Below are 25,732 nucleotides of genomic sequence, written 5' to 3'. Positions count from 1 at the left end.
AACTAAAACAAAACTAAATGAGAACTGCAAGTCCCATACATATGCACGGAATGTATACAGTTTCCAAATTGTGTAGGTTATTGTTTCATCTTTTAACTTTGGGTAGCATTCTTTGTTTGGCCATATAATTACACCTCACACCAATCCTATCATGACACCATGTGCTTATCCACATCACCTCTCAAAGCTAAAAAATAATAATTAATAATGATGATGTACGGTGATGATCATAAAATAGAATTGGGGTATTACAAGTTCATTGTGGGTTTAATTAGGTGGCTACGGATTTGGGTGGCGATTGGTCAGAGTTTGGGTCAGTTTTAGGTGGTGTTTGGATCAAATTTGGTGGGTTTGTGGGTGTTTCGGTGGTGGTAAGAATTTTCAATGGTGGTGGCTGGTTGGTTGGTGGTGTAGTTTTTTTTTTTTTTTTTTGGGTAATTTTTGTGGTGACGGAATTGGGGTTTGTGGCTGAGTGTGCTGGAGTATTGGTGGAAGTTATTATGTGGGTTTGCTAGAGAGAGACAAAAAGGTAGCGAAGAAAGAGAGACAAGAGAGAAGAGAGAGAAACCAAATTTTTTATATTATTTGTTGGTCTAGTTTATTATTTTAATGAGTTGTGTGTAAAAATAGAAACTCGGATGTTAGGTGAATTGTAAAATGAGATGGTAAAATAGATAAAGTAGGTTTTGAGGATATACAATAAACACTTTTTTGCATTCCCGGATGCTAGTGCTCTTAGTAGAGAAGGAAAGAAAAGAAGTGAAGATGAAACAAAAGTGAAGAACATTGGAAAGTGAAGAATTATTTATAAAAATATATAGGCTAACATGTAAAATTTAACCTCTATATTTTATCTTAATTTATTTTAATCATCTAATTTTGCTTTAGTTCATTTCAGTGATTTAAATTTCCAGTTTATTCAATTAAACCCTTTCCATAAACTTTTGTTAAATATTACAGTTGATTGTTTAATTTTTTTTTTAATTTCTTTCTTCAAAGTTTTTTAATTAAAAAATTCAATTAATGATTAAAAAATATTTTCCAGAACCATGGATTGAGGTGGCTTCAACTATGGATGAAATGGCAAAGAACCACCTTGGCCAAAGAGGTTGGATGAAAGGAGGTCCTGTCATGGAACAAAAAAGAAAGAGAAAGATGAATGGAGATTGAAAAAATGTGGATTATAGGGTTTGGTGTTTTTTTAATTTTTAATTTTTATAGTGAAATAGAGTGTTTTTTTTAGTGTGTGTGCGTGTGAGAGAGAGAGCGGGAGGGAGGGAGGGCGGGAGAGGGAGAGGGAGAGGGAGAGTCCGGAAGAAGCAGGGTTTTTTTTTTTTTTTTTTTTTTTTTTTTTTTTTAAGTTAAAAATAATATTGTGGGGTAAAAAAAATAAATATTAAAAATTAAAAAAAAGAGATAAAGCGGGGTGGGTTTGTTTTACTTTATGGCAATGTAACCTTGTTTTTTGTTTTTTGCTTTTAATAAAACTTTGTGTATTTTATTTGTAAGAGCCACAGCCACAGCCACTTCACATCTTTTTTTTTTTCTTTTTTTTTTACTTCGAATTTTGAAATACCATTTTTTAAATTAATAAAAGATAGAAACACTTTAAAATCTCACTTCTAGCAATTTTTTTTAGCAAATTTTATTTTTTTGATAAAATAAGATAAATTATTTATTTATTCATTCAATATCCAATTTATTAGTGAGAAAGAGAAATGAGAGACATTCTTCAAGCCGAGCAAAGTTTGGGTCCAATGTCCAATTACGTTGGACCAGCAAAGATAGTAACATGTGTTCACTTCTAGCCACATTTCATTATCATAATGAGTCTAGTCAACTAGATGTAGTGTTCCCAAGACATAATCAAATGCCGACTAGTTAGATCAAGCTTATATGTAAGTAAAAAAACATAGTAAAATTTAGGGCAAAATACTATTTTGGTCCCTAAATTTTACTAAAATTTTGTTTTTCGTCTTTAAATTTTAAAAAGTTCTTTTTTCATCCTTTAATTTGATAAAGATTTTTTTTTAATAGTTTAGAGACAAAAATATGGATGAAAAAAAAAACTTTTTTTCAATAGTCTAAGGACAAAAAAAGACATTTGGTAAAGTTTAAGGACAAAAAGTAAAACATTTTCAATAGTTTAAGGATATATATATATATATATATATATATAAAGAACATTTCAATAGTTTACGGATGAAAAACATTTTTTTTTTTTTTTAATTTAGGGATAAAAAACAAACTTTTTTGTGAAGTTTAAAAACCAAAATAGTATTGTACCGTAAAAGTTATAGGACAAAGTTTGGTTACAAACTTGGGTGTAGCCTAAGGCTACAACTGCACTTAATATTTTTTTATTAGATGTAAATTTTGACAAATTCACCATTAAATTACATTTTCTTCTTATGTTTTTTATGCTTACAGATATTCAAGAAAATTAAAGATCAATAACTATGTCATCAATCAAATATTTAATTTTCAAGTTTTTGTAGTTTAAAATAATGCTTAAAAAATAAGTTTATAGATCGAATAGTAAATTACATCCGATTGGCATGAAACTTGACATGTATGTTAAGAATATAAAGAACTTTTAATCCAATGGTTAAATTTAAAAAATATACAATCATGTTAGTTTTTTTAAAGGAAGTTTTAGTTTTAGGTTATGATCAAGTTTGTAGCCAAATTTTGTCCAAATTTATATAAGATGAAATTTCTGGGGGTGAAAGACCCAAGAGTACATATCTACATATGTATTGGGCTAGGGGCCCAATCCGAGGACGTTAAGTAGTCCAGGGACGAGCAAGCACTATCATAAGAATCCGTGTTAGTAGGTAAAAGGCAAGATTTGGTCTTGATTGCCCAAGAAGGGGTCCGAGGAGGAAAGTCACCTCAGCTGAGTACAGCCAAGGTCGGAAGATGTAGTCTGCCATCAAAGCCAACATTCCGGATCATTCCATGGATAAGTATAAGAATCAAGAAGGAACAGGATAGAGGAAATGTACAAATATCTAAGGAAAAGCTGCTACCATCGCATTGAATGCTCTACAGCTAACTCTCTGGCTGCATTAATGAGGAAGTGATACCTGAACAGTAATTTTCAGCCTTCCAGCTGCTACCCAAGGTCTTCAGGAAGGTGCTAATGGAACAGAAACCAACACCAACAATCTAATCTACATGTGGAGGGTAGGGATGAACGAGGAAGATAGTATAAAATAAAAGAGATACCCTAAGTGAAGGGGATCAGAGAATTGAGAGAGAAAGCACTGTAGCAATCAAAATTGTATCTGTAAACAATTTCAAGTGATATATATATAAGAACTGATCTTCTCGGATTGTGCCGAGGACGAATTTCCTTAGAAAAATCCAATCTACTATTACTTAATTGTCTCCTAAATCCATCCTAATGGTTACCCAACTCATTAGAACTTATTTTTCTAACCCACTCTTTACAAATTCATTGTATTGGGCTCATTGGGCCTCGATCATTAACACTTTGGGCTTGCAGGTTGGAAATTGTAGGTTGTAGCTTAGTTCAAATAAAAATGTTGTGACTATAGCACTATATATATATATATATATATATATTACATTAGGAATAATAATCTTTATTACTTGGAATAGAAGACATTGTAATGGAATAACTATTACTATTCATAAATTTGGTTATTACATATGAAAAGCTAGTAAAAGATGATGTGTAACGAAAATTTATATTTATGGAAATATATAAATTTTAAAACCTATTATATGCACTAAGGAATAACTATTACACCAATTTTAAAGAGGAGTTTAACTTACCTCCAGTACTTTTTAAAAATGAATCTCCTTTTGTTTTAATGAGAGACTGTCATATCACCTACTAACTATATAAAATGTGAAAATTAAAACTCACTACTACTTGCCATTATATATTTAAAACAAAAGGATATATTCAATTAAAAATGTACAAAAAGTAATCTAAACCCTTTAAAGAGGAATAGCTATTCTTCAATTTAACAAATAGCTATTCCTATGTAATAACTTTTTTTTTTTTTTTTGGAGAAAAATTCTTAAGTAATAATTAGTCCATATAATAAAGATATAACTAAATGACCGAATTGCTATTACATGTAAACAACTATTCCATTACAGGAGTTATTACAGCATATCAAACATATCCAAGTGTGACAGATGGGCATTTGGGTTGGAGTGTTTATAATATTATAGGAATGTATTTGCATTTTTATGCTTTAAAAAAAGTTATATGGGTTTAAGAGTGTGGGCTAGAGTGTTTGTTAAAACTCTAGGAAGCACCTGCATGGATATGAGTACAGGTATGGATATGATACGACGACATAGCAATTTTTAAAAAAGTAAGATATAGGTACAACAGGAATACATATATTAATTAATTATTAAATATATTTTTATATATGGTTAAGCATTTATTTTTCATATAATATTAAACATATATCAATTTAAGAGAAATAATGGTAATAATGGTAATAAAGTAAATTCATTACTATTAACGGATATTCATAAATGAGAATACAAATCAAGGATAAAGATATTTATTAATTTTAAAATGCAATATTATTATTTAGAGAATGAATGTTCTCTTTGTTTTGTAAAATGATATTCAAGTTCTCTTGTTCTCGTCTCCCTGATTGTGTCTTGCATTTTTTTTTTTTAAAATTTTAAAAAAAGACACAATTGGGACACCTATATAGAAGTATCTGAGGAGTGTCAAGTGTTCAGTGTGTGTTCGACAAGAATACGGCACCCCAAATGAAATAAACTTTCCAACAGGTCCCATGCATAGGAGCACTAGACCCAAGCCAGTTCCTTTTGAGATAAGATGTTTATGGGGATATGGTGTTTCTGTTGCTTGGTATTCTATTTGCACATTTATCTCTATCCAATAAACATAAACGGATCCATGATAAAAGGACTGAGAGGCCATTTGGTAACGTTGTTCTAGTAATGTTATTTGTATTTTTTGAAAATACGTGTAGATGAAAAAGTATGTGAAAATATGTGCAATATTGTTTAAAAATTGAAAACATGTATTTAAACACATGTATCAAAAAGGCCCTAATATTCCTAGACAAGCCAATTTGACAGAATTACTGGAAGCATATAGTGGAAAATAAAATTAAAAAAGAGAACAAGTAGGCCTAGCATGTTAGCAGTCTGAAATTCAGAAGAAACCATTAGGGTTCAATTACTAAGCACGATGGCAAGAGTACCAGCCGAAACCAAGCAGAAGAAACAGACATGCACATACAGAGCAAAGCGAGCATTAGAACAACATAAGCATCTAGAGATTCATGTCCTGTACATAAGACTAAACACCATCAAATTAAATGGTATCCTGACTAGGGAGTAACAAAAAGGGAAGAAAGCAAGCAGCAACCAAATTAGGACAAACCAAAATTCTTCAATGCACAGCTATACCAGTTGAAGAAACTCAAAAAACAGTCCCCATCATAATGTTCTTCAGTCCCACTCCCATACAAAATCTTCTTCATCCCATGTAATGGAGATCATTGAGTTGGCCAGCCCCGACTCCTCAAAAGTTGATTGGCTGTCATAATCCAGAGACCTTGATGGTCCTGGGGATTCATGTGTCAAACGAAATGGCCTTGTCTCAGCTTCTTCTAGTAGAGAATAGCAGAACGACCAGAGCAGCTGAAGAACACAAACAAAAAAAAGAAAAAAAACAAACAAATATGAGAAGTAAATTGAACATTATGATTTGGGATAGAAAAACAATACTTTTTAAGAATCCGAAGTTAATGATAGGAAGTTCTCCTGACAAGGACAACACGACTCAACATCCATTTTACTGGGACTTTTGAGTACCAAAAACACCTCCAAGAATCATATCCAATGCCATATGTTATTAAATAAAAATTGCCACAATCTTATTATTTAGAAGTGGGCCTTCCAGGAGATTGAAAGCTGATCATGTGGACCAATTGATTAGTAGAAATGGATAAAGAATAAATAATGCAAGATAACATGAGCTTCAAAAAGATCTCACCTGTATTGAATCAGTACGGAAGAAATTTCTCTGGAGTAAGCGTCCATCTGGAAGATGGAATCCAACCCTGCAAAGGAGGTTCCTATCACCCTTAGGTTCTTCAGGCAGAGGTGGATATGCCAGCTTCTTAGAGCATTGCTTTTCCTCTTCAGTAAAAGTTATATCTTTGTCTTTAGCAATCATCCCACTTGAGTCTTTTGTCATTGTCAGTTTCATACCTTCCACAGAAGCTCCCAATGCAAGTATCATTTCCTCATCCTCTTTGTTTGCTTCATATGCAACCACAAGCGCATTATAGATTTGACCAGTAATGCATTTTGACAACAAGACATGTCTCAAATGAATCTCTCTTTACAACAAGACAAAACTCATAGGCAAAATTAAAGCCAAAACTAATAACATACACTATTTGATGTGCCTGAGAATGTGTCATCAATAAATAAAACGTTAGTCTTGAAACTCTCCATTTTGCAAATTAGTAATCAATGACCACATAGCATGCTTCGCACCAGGTGAAACTCAGACCAGTTGGATGTGTGAAGTCTATGGTATGTTTGATTGAGAGGAAAACTTGAAGGATGGAAAAGGGAATTTTTCCCTTGTTTGATGTGGTGGAAATGAGGGAGGATGGTAAGGGGGGTGGGTGACAATCTTTCACCCAGTCCCACCAAAAACCATTTTCCTAGATTGGGAGGAAAACTTGGAGAGAAAAGACATTCTTCCATGAAATTTATTTTTTTTCCCCTTTTAATTACAATCTCTCTCTCTCTCTCTACTATTTAAATTTTGTGAGGGAACATATTATTATCATTATTATTATTTTTTAAAGGGTATCAATTTAAATTATAATTAAAACAAGCCATAATTATTTAAAATATGCATATTAATTCATTTGTTGATGTAATCATGTAATACATTATTTTCATAATAATTTTGTTATATTTTCAAATATAAAGATAAATTAAAGAAAAAAAAAGGACATAATAGAGAATTAGTACAAGTTAGATTTTCTTTCCTCTCATTTTTTTTTCCAACCAAACAAAAGAAACCTATAACTATTTTCTATCCTCTCAAAAAATTGATTTCTTTTCTAACCATCTTATATTTTCTCTTCTCCCATTTTTTTACCCTCTCTAACAGATCTAGCAATTAAAAATTTAAAAGTTACCTTACAAATTGTCCATTATGATCTTGTGTATCAGTTAATGCATTAGAAAATAGCTAGAAGCTCTATTTCATGATTACTCATTTTGTGAGGTCAGAGCATTGAAAAGCTTACATACCTTTACTTCGAGGAGTCAAATAACTTTCTCTTGGACGTTTACCATCCATGAATGGTAACAAATCCTACAATTGACATGAAACTTTCTATGATTAACAATGCAATACAACTCAAATTTGGGTGCAAGTTTTGCTATATAACAATCCTTAGCCTCTTTTCCAAATGTGACTTTTTTATCAAGCCATGCCACTCAAATATAAATCCAAAAGTTCATCCCCATGACGCATACCTCCAGCAATTGCTCAGGATGAACCATTCCATACCAGGAACACATTTTCTGACCAGTTATGGGGTCAATGAGAAGCACTACAGGCATAGAATCCAACTCGTAATATGTGCAAACCTTTCTGCCTTCAGTTGTATCATCATACTCCTATATTCACAAACAAGATCTGAGTGATTAAGTACAGACAATGTATTTTACTAGAAAGAAGAAGATATATATCCAAAAATTCAAATTCTATAATAGACAGCATCCAAATCAGCAGCAAAGATTCCAAAACCATCAAATCAGTCTAGAACTTATCATAGAGGTCATCAATTTTAAGCCATAAAGTATTCTACAATCAACTAGATGTGGCTCCAATAGCAAAGGCAATTGACAACCAAATATATTGTTACAATTCTATATGTCAATTAATATTATCTATAACAAATCTCATATTGTCAGTTTCTAGAGGGGAAAAAATGTTTATAGAACTTTCAACCACCCAAACTTCCAAGACATTAGAAGATATCATTAACATAAAAGATGCTGATTACTGACCACCCTCTTAATTGCTACTCTAGAGTCATACATAAATTGCCCATAGGAGAACATCAATTGTTTATACATACAAAGAAAAGAGTTCGCCATGATCATAAATTGGAAACCTATTATACAAATAGGACAATTAATGGCGTGGGACGAAAGCATCTACTATTTTTTTTTTTTTTTTTACAAGATAGAAATTCTACTAGCCTAATCTAAGTGTATATGTGTGCAAAACTCCCTTTTGGAGACTTGATTAGTATTAAAGTGGAGTTAATTATCATTAAATAGTTCAATTTCTTTGGTTTCTATACAATGACTTCACCCTCTCTTGTCACAAAAAAAAAAAAAAAAAACTTCGCCCTCTTGTAATTTTAACAAATAGTAGATGCACCACCGCACACCCTTGGAATAGCCTGAAATAGGCCAAAGTTAAGCATCCCACCCAAACCACCATTCCCTTTTTTTTCTTTAAATTACAGGCATTGAATTCATCTTCCTAAAAGATATCTCAAGGCATTTAGTTTGAAGAGCAACTAACAAGATCTCTAACCTAAATGTTCAATTAGCGAAGTAATTTATAAAGGTGTGAATAAACTAAAAGTTAGACCAATAGTACATTGTTAGCTGGTTGAAGATTTTTATTTCTCCTACAAATGAACTGTTTGATATTCACCCCTCATAGTCTAATGACACCTTCCCAAAATTGCCCTCTAACTCTCCCCACCACACCACCCCCCCCCCCCCCCCCTTCAACTCCCCATCATCACACTCGCAATAATCTAATTTCCAAATGGCAACAAGAAGGATTTCACTTAAAACTCTCGAAGTTCCAAAACAGTTTTTATCTTTTCTTTTTAATTGGAAAGATTTGGACGTAAGGAGTACCTTTTGCTTAACATTTGAAGTGTTTTAATGACGTTGCAGCTCCTAGAAACAGTAACCAATTATTTCATCCACATGATGAAATAATTAAAAAAAAAAAATTAAACCAGCTAACAGAAATGGCAAGAGTACCAGCTTAAACCAAGCAACAGAAACAGAGTAATATGCATATACAGAGCAGAGAGAGCATTAAAATAGCATAAACATCTGGAGAATCATGTCCCGTACATAAGACAAAATACCATCAAATTAATTAGACGGTATCCTGACTAGGGCTTCTTGGAAACAAGGTTTTGTAATTTTTTTTTTTTTTAATTGGCAAGTTACAGGAAGTTACAGGGCTTCTTGGAAAAAGGTACCCAAACAATATCAGATTAGAAACCATGTCAAATAGAACATCCTGCAACAATTTATCAAAAATAAGAAGAGAGTCATGTATACAAACACTGAGGTCTATCAAGAAGTCACACTGACCTGCCAGAAGAAAAAATTGGCCTTAATAATTAGAGAAACAACTTGATTTGACCATGTATCCCGATTAAGCTTCACAAAGAAATATAATAATACCAAGTAAGTATGCGTTGACAAATAAGAACAACAATAATAGAGATAAACAGAGAAAATGACTATTTAGAAACTACCATATGAGAGGTGAACTCCTTGGTTGATTGCAAGTTCACTAGGAGCCATTTGTTATGCAAAGAAGCAGTATCTTTTGCCTGCATTTGCAGATAAGTACTATTTTTTAATTTTTTAAAAATCTAGTCAAAGATCAAGGTCTCTATAACCAAAAGTTAATTCGTATCTCAATTAACTAGAATACTATGAATTTAAAAATCAAGCTCAAAAAATAAAAATGTACTATTTCATGTCCTGAACACTAAAGAAAATCAGAAAAAAAAAAAAAAAAAAAAAAAAAAAAAAAAAAAAAAAACCATAGATAAGATGATAAAGATTGAAAGAAATTTGCTTCAAAATCAAAAGAAATAAAAGGCCTGGAAATTAGGCAAAATTGGATCTAGATACCATAAGTAAAAAACATTGTTTAGGGAAAGCATGGCATAATGGATCATCCATGGATGTCCAAAAGGCAAAGAGACAACTTTTCACCGACCTTTTTAATCATATATGTATAAATATATCAATAACAGAGGGAACCTTTTTAAAGAAGAGCTCTTTAAACTCACCTCCATCCAATAAAACCTAAAAGCAACTAACCCAACCCACTAGATCCAATTGTCAAGTAATCCAAGGGCATTCACCCCTAATGGGCTAAGCAATTTATGCTCATGCCCAAGAGCATGGCCTTTTTAATCATATAATAAGATAAGCTCATAATAAGCAAATAAAACAAAACCAAAACAATAAAAGGAATCCTTTTTAATGGAGTGAATGAATAACAGAGTAGTTTGCAAATAATCAAATTACAAGAAGCATAAGCATATAAAGCAAAACCAAAACAATTAAAGGCATCTCTTTAGTTGAGTGAACGAATAACAGCATTTTGCAACTAATCAAATTTCAAGCAGCCATAGAAGACGCAATAGATTACTATAGTTTCAAATAGAATTGAGGAAGAGGAAGAAGAACAAGAAGTCAAATAATAGAAAACTCCAAACAATCCAATTTTGTATCTTATTCTTTGTTTTAATATTTTTGTTCCTATAACTTCTTTAACCGTTCTTCTAAACTAGACCTAAGTTCTCCTCATAGTATTCTTTTTTCATTTAAAGATTTTACTCAAACCCTTTTTTTCCCCAAAAAGAGCCTCCACCCCCATTATTTTTATTTGATCATCATCATCATCATCAATGATTAACATACTTTGCTTTTCATTTCCATAATTAAGCCTGCACCTAAAGACAATGTGCACATACACACACAAAAGTAGTCCCTATACTACTAAATAATTTTCTAACTTGACAATGCACAATTTCATGTAACTAATATTAAAAGCTTCCCCACCAAGGCAAGGTCCTTTAAACCCACTCCTGGAGAGTAAACCATAGATACACAACCTCAGAATCATGTATCAGGTGATTTAGGAGAACTCCTAGTGTGGATCGAACCTAAGATGTCTAGGTCTATAGTTCATCCCAAGCCTCCAACCACTAGGTTGCTACCTGAATTCCAATTTTATCCATACTTAACATTAGTAATTTATAAGTAAAAACTAATAAGTGAAAATATGCCTCATATTTTTTTCTAATAAATGTGATGATAAGGCTATTAATGGAAAGTAAAAATATTACTCCATGACTTTTTAACAATGGACAGTATTTTTAAAAATACAATTTGAGGACATCTCAAAAGGAAAGGTGGATTATGGTTTAGCTTAGGGATGAAGAAGACACTTGTACTAATAGAGGTTAAAAACCCAATGAGCTCTATCTCAAATGGCATCTTCCCCCCTAAAAAATTATATAGGATTGAAACATATAATTGCAACTGTTGATTGATTGACCTCACTGAATGTAGTCCATAGAAGAAAGAGAAACATAACAATACAATTCACAAGAAAACAGAATCTTCTCAAGTTGCAGTTTGTATGTCAAACCAATAAGTCTGAGGGATTTAAAAAAAGCATGAATTGATAATTTGAATGCTATGCTAGAAGCAACAATTACTCCATGAGACTTTCTAGCCACCTTTTTTTTTCCAATTCTTTTGGAACTACTGCTGTACAAGTCAGCAAATAATGTAGGCAAGCACATGCCCTACATAACAGCTAAATGATATTTGATTGCATAAATGACAAAAACAAAAAAAGCTCATGGCTCACATCAAACTAAATAATAAGGTTTCAGTGATGCACTAACACAAAAGGCCACTAATGAGATAGAGGGGGAAAACAGAGAATGATAAAGAAGAAATTAACATGTTTTGTCACTGATGCAAAAAGGCTTATTACACGGAAAACAAATCCATTCCACTAATTCTAACAAAGTGTGCTAAAAATGATTCAAAATCTAAATAACCTTTCACTAATGCCCTTTTTGTTCTTTGATATCAGAAGGCCAGCCATGTAATATACTTGAGGAATAGAGTAAAACATAGCATCCAACTTAGTAAAACTAAAAAAAATAAAAAAATAAATCAAATATATAATCATCTTTAACCCTACGTTAGAAATTACTTGCAGTGAATATGGGAGAAGAAAAGGCCCAAAATCCATAATGCCAATCACCTCAGTGTACAAATCCTGAACATAATCTGCAATACAAAGCCATGAAAAAACTCGAGGGCCATACAATCAGGCATGCACATGTACCTTTTCAAAGGACCCATGCAACATCAGATGATAAGGAGGACGATATAAAGAAGCAAGGTTATCTCGGTGGTACGATGGGCCTTGGTCTGATTCCCAGACCCCACGGCGTTTCATTTCCTCATCAAAATTACAGCATGCAATTGATGAACTTGATCTTGCTTCACGTGACAGATACCCCATCCTTAATGCATGAAAATTACAAAGAATTGCACTTACTGAATGAATAATGAACATACCAGTTCAAGCTAAAAAAAGAAAAGAAAAGAGGAAGACGACTCTTAACTCTGCATGTCAAGTTACAACAAAATAATAGGAGTAGAACAAACATAGTATAGAAGCCAAAAAACACACAAAAGTAATCTATTAAGGGCCCTCCAACTATTTGGGACTAAGGCTTTTTTGTTGTTGTTGTTGTATTATATGCAAGCCAAGTATCTTCTACATTCAATACACTCAATATAAATGTCAGGAGATTTTGCAAATCATGGCACAAATGGAAACCGTTTTGCAGTATCATTAAAGAATAAATTTGATTCGCAATTGAGGTACACACGAAATTTAACCAAGGCAAGCCTTGATTATTTTTATTTTATAATTCAATAGATGGGGGGATTTGAACCTTGATTATTTTTGTTTGAGCTATAAGGGCCTTGGCCAAGGCAAGCCCTAATTATAACATGACAAGATAACCACACATGACACAAATTTGAATGATCAAGGAAGACTAGAGAAAGAAAATAAACCCATACAATATTTCAGTTCAAAAGTTATAATCTAAAGTAATCATGTAAAATTTAATAAACTAAAAATCAAACTATTAAAAAGAATTAAATAAATTTCTTAAGTTACCCTGTATTCTGATCAGCCAAATAGTTCACATTTTCTGATGCTGGAGATTGTGATGAAGCTACTATTGGCCCACCTTCATCAACCACGAAGAACAACTGAATAGCTTCCTCAAGCTTCCAACTCGTGGCCTGTTCCCACAACAAGGCTCCACCATTTAGTTTCATACAATGACATGCCAAACCCAAATGCTTCTTAAATTCAAAGACATTGATAGCAAACAAACAAAACCATTCATATAGTTCAAGAAACTAGATACCCAACACATGGTAAAATTTAAGGAATAATGATAATCATATACACCTTATTACAATCTCACCATAACCACACTCCCACATAGACTGAAACACAATTTCAGTTAAAATTGTAAAATCGTTTAAACATGGTTTCATAAAAAAAGTGTGTACGAGTGTGCAATAGCAAGCATATAATAAAGTTTTACAAAATTTAAATAATTTCTATCAACCAAAAAGAGTTCAAGAGAAAATGGTCAGATATTGAAAGAAAAACAAAAATCATGACCTGCAAGTACTGTTTGGCAGTGTCAGCGGACTGGCCAAAGGCGATCTCTAGAAAAGAAGAGACCATGCTCTGCTTCTCAGTCGCAGAGAGCACACCTTCTTCCATAGCTTCTCTTTTGGCTTTTTTTTTTTTTTTTTTTTTTTTTTCACATAAACCCTCAGCTTTTCTCTCAAGGGTTTAGAGCAAACTCGGAAATGGGTTAGGAATAGCAAGGAAACAATTGAATGCCCTTTGGTTCATTATTTGCGAATCACATATTTGAATTTTTGGCTCTGAAATTCAAATTTGAAATTTGTTAAGAGTTTTGTTGTGCTTGCTTGAGACGCAAGTTTTGAGTTTGAGACAAATTTAGAAACTTAAATAGGAAATCGAAACCGCCGGTGGCAAAGAGGATTGGGCTTAGTTAGATGGGTTGGGCCTGGGTTGGCTTTCCAGCCGAATTTTAGAATGTCCCAATTTCAATTGGACTGGGCTGCTGAGTGAGCTAGTGAAAGATTAAGGCTTTGAAATAATTTATTTAGTTAAAATTGAAAATTTTTTGTTGAAAGTGTAAAAAGAAGTTGAAAAATAAATTGAATAGTACAATGAGACTCATGAATAATATCAAAAAGTGCAGTGAAATCTATGAATAGTAACAAAAATAAGCTGAAAATTTCAGCCCATCCCAAACGATCTCTAAACCCTTCATAAATATTGAAATTCCAATTTTGCCATCTAGATCATAGATGATCATTTTAAAAATTAACTATTAAAAAAAATCTGTTATAGGTGACCAAAATCCAAAATCCCAAATTGATTTTTTTTTTCTTTTTAATAAAAAAATACAATATTATGGACACCTTATTTTATACTAGTTAATAAACTTAAGTCCTCAATCTTAACGAGGAATAATCCAAACATCCATCAATAAGAAGGCTCAATAACTTGATCAAAAAAAAAAAAAATATATATATATATATATATTTGGGTTGTTCTCCACATTCAATAATTTTGTATTTGGAGTGTTGTACGCTATCATTAGGACGAGTGACGACATACGTCACCAACAAAAAAACCCTAATTATTTAAATATATTTTCTCATTTATTGTGAGGATTTTTACTATTTCTATTTGCCCGGGACATTATTCTACCAATTGAAGGGCCCTTTGGCTCTATAACAAGAGCCCTAGACCCTTTTGTTTTGGGATTTTTTTTTTAAACCATAAGTAGAGGAGAGATAAAGAGAAGCATTCTTTCACATTTTCCAAAGAAAGTTATATATTTGAAGAGTTTTTCCCAAAAAAAAAAAAAGATCTAGAAAAGTATTTGATTTTTATGATTTCAAATCAATTTCTCCAAATTACTAATCCATTTTTATTATCCTCATTTTGTTTTCATAGCCCTTGAAGCCTAATTTCTTTTTTAATCCAAGAAGGTTAATCCATGATGGTGAATAATTAAGAGACTAGTTAAAAGAACTACAAAGGATCATCTATGCTGTGAAGAGGTAACATCTCCATTACAATATATATACTTTCCTTTTAGAGTTCTTTTCTTTTGCAATTTATATTTGCTTTTCCTTCTTTCTTTTTTTTCCGCTTTTGAGTTTGTTTTCCCCCTTTTCACACATTTCAAACCACTCATTATAGTACTTAAATAAAATTCAGTGCATTAGAATAAAAAAAATAAAAATGTAAGTCATGAAATCTCTGGAAGAAGGTGCGCACATAGGAAACAAGTGCTCTACTACAACCACCGAATTTTTCACATACTTTCTTACAAATTCACCTTATTGGGACCCACCACACCCCAAAAGATATCCCATTTCGGTGAAAAAGTCTGACAATTTTGGCATCACTTGACTTTCTGGGGAATAATTGGGTGACTCAATATTTTGGCCTACTTTAGAAAGAGGAGGGAGCATATCACATGGCATTGAATGCAATAAGAGGTTGTTAGGGTGCGATAAATGTGAAAGTGACACAACATACTCTATATTTTAGGCAAGGGTTTCTATGATGCCGTAGGGAATAATTGGGTACAATAAATGAGAAAGTGAGACCAATGTGACGATCTTTGTGGGTTGCCTTATCTAATGGAAGGGGTTTGCTGTTTTTGTTAGCTTTGATCAATTTCGATATGTGTGCCTTTGAGATGTATTATGACTTCCCACAACTACCAAAAGTAATCACAAATTTCAATATTACTAACAACTCTTCTATTATTAGAAGGTAGCTATATATATATATATATATATATATATATATATATTGTAATCTAGACTTTAAATATAGCATATGAACCATATATAAATGTGATTCTCCATTATTTACTAATAAGCTTTTTATAAAGTTTTGAGCGAGAGGTAAAGGGAAAGGCTTTTACTAGCTCTGTCCTAGAGAAGTTTGCAAGTACATAAAATAATAAAATCATGGGGCATAATGTAATTGAGTAATTTTTTAAATGACCATTTATCAACCTAGACCAACTACATCAAAGACCCAAATCAAACACCAAAGGCCTAGATCAAACATGAAATACAATCAATGAGATGCATGAGAGAGAGAGAGAGAGAGAGAGAGAGAGAGCATCATTGGCCACCATCAAAGACCCATACCTAGTCACCATCCTCCATCTTCGCTGTTGACTATTACAAATTCATGGGTAAAACTCACCCTTGAAAACTAGCTTGCAAGAGGAGGGTGCTCAAAAACTTATAAGCATATGGTTAAACTTACACTTGATCCATTTGGGACACTAGGATTATAACATACCACAACACTTCATAGCCAACATCCACGACAGCCCACTCTATTGACACTAACTCGAAAGTAGCCATTTCTCTTTTTTGATAACTTCACTCACTTATTAGTTATTTTAATCTAACTTCACTCAATGAGCTATGTTCGATTACTCGGTGTGGTGGCTAGCTCTAATACCTAATGTTACAAATTGATGGATAGAACTCACTCTTGAAAATCGGCTTGCAAGGGGAGGGTGCCTAAGAACTTATAAATACACGGTTAAGATTACACTTAATCCACGTGGGACACTAGGGTTATAACATCAACATCTTTTACTACTTGGAAATGCTGGGAATTAGTGTCGGTAACAGTGGAGAGAGAGTGATGGGCGGATTTAATTAAAATTTCTTTGCTAACCATTTAAATGCCATTTGATATTGGTTTTATTGTTCTAATCTCTATGGATTAGTGCCAGATGAGTGAGAGGGATGTTGGGGAATAAAGGGGTAAACAATGAAAAAACAAAGTGATTTAAAGAACAAATGCAAATTTGATGACTTAGGTATAATGGAAATGCTTTCCTTAGACAATATTTGCCCCCACACAAGAGCGGTTAGAGGGTTACTACAAATTTATCCACAAAATACAACCAACTATTGAGTTCTACAAACAGCAATTTAGGAGAAAACCCACATGATTTCTTGTGTTTTTAAGAGAAAATCAAGAGAGAAGTTATTGAAAATTAGAGTTAAAAATAATTTATATATCATGGGTAAAGTGTTATAACCATAAAAAAAAACAATTGGAAACAGTTTTCCAACGTTCACAAATGTTTACATTTCAAGTGGTGTAACTTTTGGTCACAAAACTGCAAAAATCTCTTGACACATGCTCTACCGAGTGTTAGGTGAATTACATGAAAACTCAATTTGAGAGCCACATAGGGTTTGTTGGACATTCTCCACAAATTCGCATAAAACGATTCTCTTAACTTGCATTTTTCATTTTCGCTTGACATTCTCCACACATTGGCTCAAGCCAATTTTCGTGAACTTGTTTGTTTTTTCACTTGCTTTTCATTATTTCTTTTACTTTATCTCACTTAAAAATGTAAGTAATATTTTCCACATAAAAATTTGAGATTAAATAGCACTTTTCCATTACCAAAGTTGAATCAAACTTGCATTATAACTTGGATATACAAAAAATATCCAACAAGAGAGAGAGAGAGAGAGAGAGAGAGAGATAGGAAGTGTGTGAGAATGAATAAAAATAATATCTTTTGATGTATTGATGATCAGTACCTCATTAAATGTATTGAGGTACTACTCATATGGTATTTTTGCACACTAGAATGTTCAGCCTAACGCACACACCATTTAAATGGGTTTAACTATATTTTTGGCTAGATGTTATTTCAATGGCCCTAATTAACATTAATGCATTTATATATTTGTTCATCTGAAAATTGCTCATTTCAAATAACTTATTTACACAATATGAGACAAAGAGCCTAAAACTAGTTTATTTTGAAAAAGTTGAAAGTTCGATTATTTAAAAAAAAACTGAGACAAAATAAAATGTATAGGACTCACAAAATAATTTAAGCAAAAAGTTAATTTTTTAATAGGTTTCCAAACATACACAAATTCATTTCATTAAAGACATTCTTGGATGTTGTCCCTCTCTTATCCTTTTCAGTGCCTAGCTCATTCACTTCCTTTTAACCTCAGCCGCCTGTTGAAACTTGAAACCCAAGTTTAGTCGAAACTTGATTGGCTTTTCCCCATGGCTGTGGCTGACAATTTTTCAACATTATATTACCAAATACACATTTCTTCCAAAGTTTATAAGTAGGTACATCAATCAGTGTCACCATGATGCAGACAGTTAGTACCAAATCACAGACATTCATTAAAATTAAAAAGTACCAAATCCTAGCGGGCCTCGTAATTTTTTTGTTTTGTTTTTATTTTATTTAATTTATTCTTTAATTGCTCGCTAGTCAGATCATGGAACACTAGCCCCTGCTGATTGTGATCTAGAAATCTTTGCGGTGAATTCAATTCATCAACAGTACTCTATCTCATAAATAGCGAACTGATTTGTGAAGGGTACAAGTGGTATTATTTAGGCCAAAAGATCATTATAGTCTTACATTTTGGAATCACGGTTACTTTGGTCCTTACATTTTAAGAGCAATCAATTTAGTCATGTTATTTTCAAGTCACAATTAACTTGGTCTCTACTATTAGATGACTAACGAAATCTGCTTAGGTGGCAAACAGAATGCACACATAACATAAATTAAATTAAAATATAAATAGTCTTTTGACGTTATTTTTTCCATATTAGCTTCCTCTACTATAAATTCCACACGACTCTCACATGACCCATTTATCATCAACACCCTCCTCACTAGTCAAACAACTCAGACCAAATTGATTTCAAAATCCTCAAAATGAAATTTCGAACCCTAATTAACCTAAGATGAAATTTCTTTTTCTTCCCTTTCTCTCTCCCTCTCTTCTCTTTTTGTTTTTGCCTTACCCTCTACTCTCATCTCCTCCCAACCATACAGAACTGAAGAAGGAACAATGTTTACAAGAGCTAATCTACGGTGGAAAGTTAACAGAAAGGAGCTTCCTTTATGGTACTTCACTTTCAGTAAATGGACAAAAGTTTGATTTACTAATTATATAGTGATCACTGAACTTTCATAGGTCAGTCATGATAGGATATCTTCAACGACTCCGGATCCTTCGGTAGACAGTGTTCTTTATTTGAGAAACTTTAGTGATCCCTTACCCAATTATCTAGGCGTGTGTTCTTCTTTTTCTTCTTTTTGGTCTTTTTTTTTTCCTTTCATTTTCAAATGTAACTACTATTATTGAAAGTGACTCAATTGGGTGTAGTTCTTATTTTCAATCCCTGTTATAAAAAAGATCCATTAATTTCCTAAGCTTCAATTACAAAAACGTTTGATCCATTCTATTTGTCATTTAAGGGTGCATATTATACCTCCTAATTTATAATTTATATAAAAATTAACTATTTTACTTTTGGTTTTTACATCTTACAATTTTATCACATAATTAAGGTTTTGAGACATTACAATTTTACATATCATTATTCTAATTAGTGTTTTTAAATTGATTTTATATTTAAATATTCCATTATAGTCTTGCCCTATCATATTTTCTTTAACTTTTGAGAAGATGTTTTCTTAATTGGTAGAATAGACAGCTTCATATACTAATATAATCAAATTAATGCCTATTAATAATTACAATAATTATCGTTTTTATTTTCTGGAACTGCATAATTATCAAATTTTACATCTTATTATTTTGCCACATTATATTTTGAGACCTCACAATTTTAAACATTATTATTTTAATATAAACTTTTCATTTGATGTTAAATACTATTTTATATTTAAACTTTCTATCAGAATTTTGCTATATCATTGAGATAATATAATCACTTGCCATATCATATTTTATTACACAGTACAATAACTAGTTTCATATACTAATATAATCATATTAAATGTCTATCAATAATTATTATAATTATCAAATTTTATATTGAGACAAAGAAATAAATGAGGAAAAAAAATCGTTGGATCAACTTTCTGGGCATTGCACAAATTACCAACTAATTTTATTTAAATAAAAGCCATAATACAATTTTGATTATTTTTCTCATTTTTCTCTCTTGATCGTATATCAAACTCCAAATTATTTGGTATCAAACTCGACAAACTAAGATTATTGTGGTTCAATGTCAATATCCAATTTCCAATTAGAAAAACATGAATTCAGATCAAACTCTACAAACTAAGAGTATTGTCGTTCAATATCAATATCCAATTTCCAATTAGAAAAACATGAATTCATATTCTCTCTCTCTCTCTCTCTCTCTCTCTCTCTCTCTCCAAAAGGCTACTATATAAATTATGTTTGGCTTCTAAAACAGATGTAAAAGATATGATTTTAGTAGGTTCTAGTTAGTTCAACTGGTAAGATTTCTGATGATTAAATAAGAGATTTGGGGTTCAATTCTTGCTTACACAAAAAACCGACTGATGTCTTGGTCTAATGATAAAGAGCACAATCATCAGAAGCGGATGTCATAGGTTGAAACTTTATTAAAAATATATATATATATATATATGATTTTAATATTTTATATTATATCCTAATAATTTACTGCTAACTTGTGGTTAGTATTTAATTCATCCCCCTTGTGAGTCGAACTTGGATTTGGATCTTCCCTTAATTTCTACTTGTTGTATGAAACACACACACACATATTGAGAAGAGGTAGTGATTAGTAAACCTTCCCTAATATTTGTGTGTGTGTGCGCGTGCTGCGCAAAACTTTTATTTTTACATGATTGGGAAGAGGTGATTAGTAAACAGCCTTCCTTAATTTATTTTGGTAGAACTCGTATCCACTTTCTTTTGCTTTTGGTGGAAAACATTTGTCATCATTCCAAGACCCACCTCTATATTTATATAAAATAAATATTTACTAAGATTGAGTTACCTAGAAGTGTCAAAGAGGAAAGTCTTAACCCTTTGGAGTGAGTGCTTTTCTTTCTGATATAGATATGATGACCGCCTATGGATACATCTAAATCCACACCCAATTTTATAATTTAGCTTTCAACTTGTGATTGAATTTTAGCACTTATACGTGGAATTATCACGGGTACTTGCTGAAAAAGAAAATAAACACCAATTATACGGTGACATTTAAACATGTTATGAATTTGGGTGTGAAAGCTATTACCACTTAATTAAACACCGGTTATCTCACAACAAATGTGCCATAATTAACTTACCAGCTAGCACACTGAATTCAGAAAACAAATAGTTGACAATTTGTAATGTTTCAATCAAGGGGGCCACAAGCCCTAGTGGAGTTGGACTGAAAGGAAAGTGTTAGGAAATTGCACACCAAGTAAAAAAAATAGTTAAGAAAGACGTGTGTGATTAGTCTTTTTAACAGAAATAAGTCAACAAGTATTAATTTATCTTTTGTCAGGTTGCAATTATATATAAACAATCAAACCAGCACTGAAATGCATAGTTTAGTGTTATAATAATCATTCTTTTCCCTGAATTCTTTTAAAAAATCCATTCTACTTTTCATAATTTCTTAAAAGCGTCGCGTGCAATTGCACGATCCAAGCTTGTCGTACCCAATATATATACATTTGTACAAAAAAGTAGGAAACTCGTGCACTCCTTTAACAAGTGTTGTACAACCCTGGCCATTGATGGTGCTTTCTCAAGGAAAGTAAAGGCATGTTTAGGATAGGACAATGGCTGCCACTAGGGTTAATGGGCCTCTTATCTTATTCGTTTAGGCACTGATTTGTGTCTTATACACCTAACTTTGAAGGGTTTTATATGTATAATATATCTACAAGCTTCTTCTTTCTTTTCGGTTTTGGTTTAGGAAAGTATAGAGTCTGAGATGCTTATTTAATTTTCTCACCATCTCGATGTTTGTAGTAATCTTTTCATAGAGAACGAAACACTCCAATGTTGGCGGAATCGTACGTCTAGACGTCGTGGATAGAAAATGATAGAGAGGCAATAACGTTGCCTTTAACTTTAAATAAGATCTACGCACTTTGTAGATAAAGGGCTGAGTTTCAAGCCTATTACATCGTGAATATTGCGTGATCAGATGACCTATATTAAATTAAATTTCTTATTTGAATAAACTTTCATTACTGACTTGGTGGTCTTTTTCCTTTGGATGGTCCAATGAGACTAATGTAGACAAAGTAAACCAACTTTACGTATATAAAAAACAAATACTTTTCGTTTCACTTTTTTTAAAGCAAGGGCTGCGTGTATATTTTAAATTCATTTTCTTTAAGATGATTTTTTTTTTTTTCCCACTCGATAGTGGTTACTATAAGGTTTTAGGCAAATCATCTTCGTAATACAATTAAGCTTTGATTCTAGAAGTAGTAATCTTAGAGAATTTGTGAATTTCTCTCCAATAATTTTTCTTGAAAAGACACTTAAAATGTCACTTTTGGTAATGCAAGCCCTCAAAATTCTTGTAGTAGTGAAGCCAATATTGGCTTAACTACTACAAGAATTTTGAAACTAAAAGGCTCATTTTTCCTAATTTTTATGCAAAATTCTGTAGGAAAAAAAAAGTTTACACAACTGTCTTGATCGAGTAAGATTGGCCTCCATCAAGCCAACTTTAGTACCTCGCTCGACTGAGCCTCAAGTGATCATCGAGCAAGCTCATGCTCAAGCTTGCCTATACTTGCTTATGCCCCGCCTATTATCAAATCGGGCATGCTTGACACTCTGCTTGAGTTGGATTGATGAAGTGCCAATACTACCCTCGTTTTCCCAATCAACACTCTCAATGTACTGTAACATCATTTGAGCGAGTCATTAAGACATAGTTTTCTACTTTTATTTATATATATATATATATATATATTTTTTTTTTCATTCTTTTACTTCCAAATTAGATCACTCACATATTACAACCTACACGTATACTAACAAATATACAACAATCCTCCGCTAAGTAGTAATATCTATATTCAACTTGATTAAATTTTGTCATGCATAAATGAAAGCCTCTTTGAACTTAAATCTCACGTTAGTATAGTTCTTTGAAAGCTCCAAGAAGTTTTTTTTTTTTTTTTTGGAGAAGAAAAACTCCAAGAAGTTAATGGTGGCCGAAAGGCCCGAAATTTAAACAAAATTTTTTTACCTCATAGCTAGGGAAAACACACACATAAAAGAATCCTTTACACTAAAACATCACACTTTACTAGCACCGTTATGTCCATATGCTACTGCTTGGATTAATGAGTATTTACAAAAGAAAACCCTACTCGTGTTTGCAAGTTGCATGATTCCTATGTTTACCTAGGTAAAATTCTTTCTTATGTCTCTGTTACACAGAAATTTAACTTTAAAACGAACCTCGTTAAGAGTATAAAATTCATCTTTAAAATGTAATACATAACACTAATCCATCCTAATAAATGAGACTTATCAACAACTTGTTATTACTTATGAAACCTCTTTTGGCTGGATCTAATTAAGCTATTGAGTTTAGGTTCCTGCTATCAGTGATTCTATTAAAATGATTTTAGTTTCATTGCAATAGATATTACCCTTGCCAATTTTTTTAGAATGTTCTATAATATTACTTATTTTAGACTTTACATAGAAAACATATTGAATCAAACATACTTTACTTGCCTTATGGCTCACAAAGATTTTGTCCACGACTCTTGAATAAAAACTTAGCCATTTTGCTTCCTTGCATGTTGTTGCCAAATGTTATCAATCTAATTCAATAGTCGAGTAAGAAACATACTTTGTTTCTCTGAGGCTCACAACATAGCACTCCCACGCACAGTGAATATTCTACTTTTTAGATATTTTTAATTCTTTCATTTGCTTCTAGTGATCTACATCAAAATATAAATATCTTGAAAATCTACATACTATAAGGCAATGTCTAGTCTTTGTTTTAATACGTGACATGCATCATGCATTTATTGAACTAGTAAACTCTTGTCATGCTACCGCCCTTAAATATTTACTTTTATCTAATGTTGGAATCCAAAGTGTGAAATTTAAACTATTGAAATTTAGTACTGCACACATGCAATGTTGTATTAAAACCAAATCACACATCAACCAATCGTATGCACTAAGATGATCATACGCGCATCATTTAACATAACTTAATTCTTTACTGGCATTTACCACACTTACATTGCTATTATACTTTCTCTTTGATTCTTTTAGAATCCACACTGAGTTTAATGACTATTTTAACACATAGACTTTGGGATATTTAGATTTTAGATCAAATTTTCTAAATTTTGAGCATAAAAATACAATTCATTCAATAACTCTAACATAGAAACATCTTCCATCAATTTGAAAACAAATTGCTCTTGAACCAAAAAATTTGTACCTTTAATATTTAATCATGAATGTTAGGGTTTTAGACCCCAATTGAGTAAGATTTTATCAAATCTTAGCCAAATAATTAGTTAGATTAATCATGTAGTAGATCTGATTTAAACAAACATCAAACATTCACAAACTACATGAACACTAAGAATGATAACCCAAGAAAACTTTTGAAATTGTGATTTCAAAATAAAAAAACTTAGGGGGATTTAACCTAAACAATACTCAAGAAAATATTTCACTAATAGAATAGAAGTTTGTACAATAGACTTAACCATAAATTTATTGCTACCTAATGTAGTATTTACCCACATGATCACACGCGGCTCTAAATCCACAGACTCTTTTACTGTGAAACTGTTGCACACAAACTCTCTAGTTTGAGCTTTGAGATCTCTACTCAAAGGTTTTGATAAAAAAACTGTGGTTGAATTTATGCAGCAACTTTACTTTATAAATGGATTTGGTGTTTGCATAAGGTCTCCAACTGTAGCTCCAAAAGGGTATGGAAAATCTCCAGATCTGTGTATAAAACACTGCCCTCTTGAATATGTAAAAACATACTCTAGGGTTTTCAATTAAATATCTTTAAGTTCCATCAAAACCCTAGATCCAATGGCTGAGAAAGAAAGTGAGAATTTAAATCTTCATGAATCTCGATCGGTCGAGATAAGTGATTCTTTTTTGTATTTATCTTTTTCTGATTTCTTGAGTCTTTAATTGTGCTAAATTTCATTTGTTTTGTTTAACTGAATATTTCTAGACTAGACAACTGGACAAACTATGTTCTAAATGTTACAATTTGTTCATTGTTGCCAACCTAAAAATATAGACTTTATAATGAACATTGCTTTCAATGTATCTACAATACAAGGGAAGCATCACTTCATCTTTCCAATGAACAATTTTTTCCTCTGAATCTTGTTCCATTGAATCTCCACAATATTCATCACAATGCTCAATTATTCACTATCCCCTTCAAATCCTTCATTCCAACTCGTCATAAATATTATCTAAAACTTGTTGGGGATTTTGGGGGAAACCAAAGGAAAAACATAAAATGGAGTACGCATACAGGCACAAATTGTAGTGGGACTTGGCACACACCCACAAAACACTCATACGATCCAATCAAATCAAATCCACAAAATTTGGGCTATAACAATCTCCTCCAATTAAATTCATGTAGTTCTCGTTAGAGTCCACATTGTGTTACATTGCCCTCGAGCCAAAATTTATTACCAAATTAGCTCTAATATCATTTGTAATGACTCATAGAATATGCTCAAGATCTAACTAATAAACACTCGATGTGGTGCATGCCCATGCAATACACAATCATACAATCCAATCCACACAATTTGGGGAATCACGTCGTTGAGGTGATACTTTTTGAAAAATCATTTCCTTTTTATTTTTTATTTAATTA

The 25,732-nt window shown here is 32.1% G+C and overlaps 1 protein-coding gene across 1 annotated transcript; it reads right to left on the bottom strand.

Annotated features, from left to right (window-relative positions):
- Positions 1-5,252: 5,252 nt before the first annotated feature.
- LOC115982172 (plant UBX domain-containing protein 7-like) lies at positions 5,253-13,714 on the bottom strand. Its single transcript, XM_031104702.1, has 9 exons — positions 13,589-13,714; positions 13,070-13,197; positions 12,221-12,401; positions 9,591-9,668; positions 9,424-9,492; positions 7,543-7,686; positions 7,315-7,378; positions 6,032-6,300; positions 5,253-5,676 (listed from the first exon to the last, which is right to left on the bottom strand). Exons 1-9 carry the CDS (start codon positions 13,691-13,693, stop codon positions 5,485-5,487), a joined length of 1,230 nt encoding a protein of 409 aa, XP_030960562.1. The 5' UTR covers positions 13,694-13,714; the 3' UTR covers positions 5,253-5,484.
- Positions 13,715-25,732: the final 12,018 nt, after the last annotated feature.

The sequence above is a fragment of the Quercus lobata genome, chromosome 3 (genome assembly GCF_001633185.2).
Source record: "Quercus lobata isolate SW786 chromosome 3, ValleyOak3.0 Primary Assembly, whole genome shotgun sequence".
Taxonomy (NCBI): Eukaryota; Viridiplantae; Streptophyta; class Magnoliopsida; order Fagales; family Fagaceae; genus Quercus; species Quercus lobata.
Note: the sequence above shows the minus strand (reverse complement) of the source record. Positions and strands in the feature narration are given on the sequence as shown.

Bases quoted from the DNA above. Each gene is read 5' to 3' on its own strand.
- LOC115982172 (XM_031104702.1), bottom strand. From the start codon at position 13,693: ATGGAAGAAGGTGTGCTCTCTGCGACTGAGAAGCAGAGCATGGTCTCT. The intron at 9,669-12,220 runs GTACATGTGCAT...CTGCAAATGCAG, and splicing joins TGCATGGGTCCTTTGAAAAG to GCAAAAGATACTGCTTCTTT. The intron at 7,379-7,542 runs GTATGCGTCATG...TGTCAATTGTAG, and splicing joins ATCCTGAGCAATTGCTGGAG to GATTTGTTACCATTCATGGA.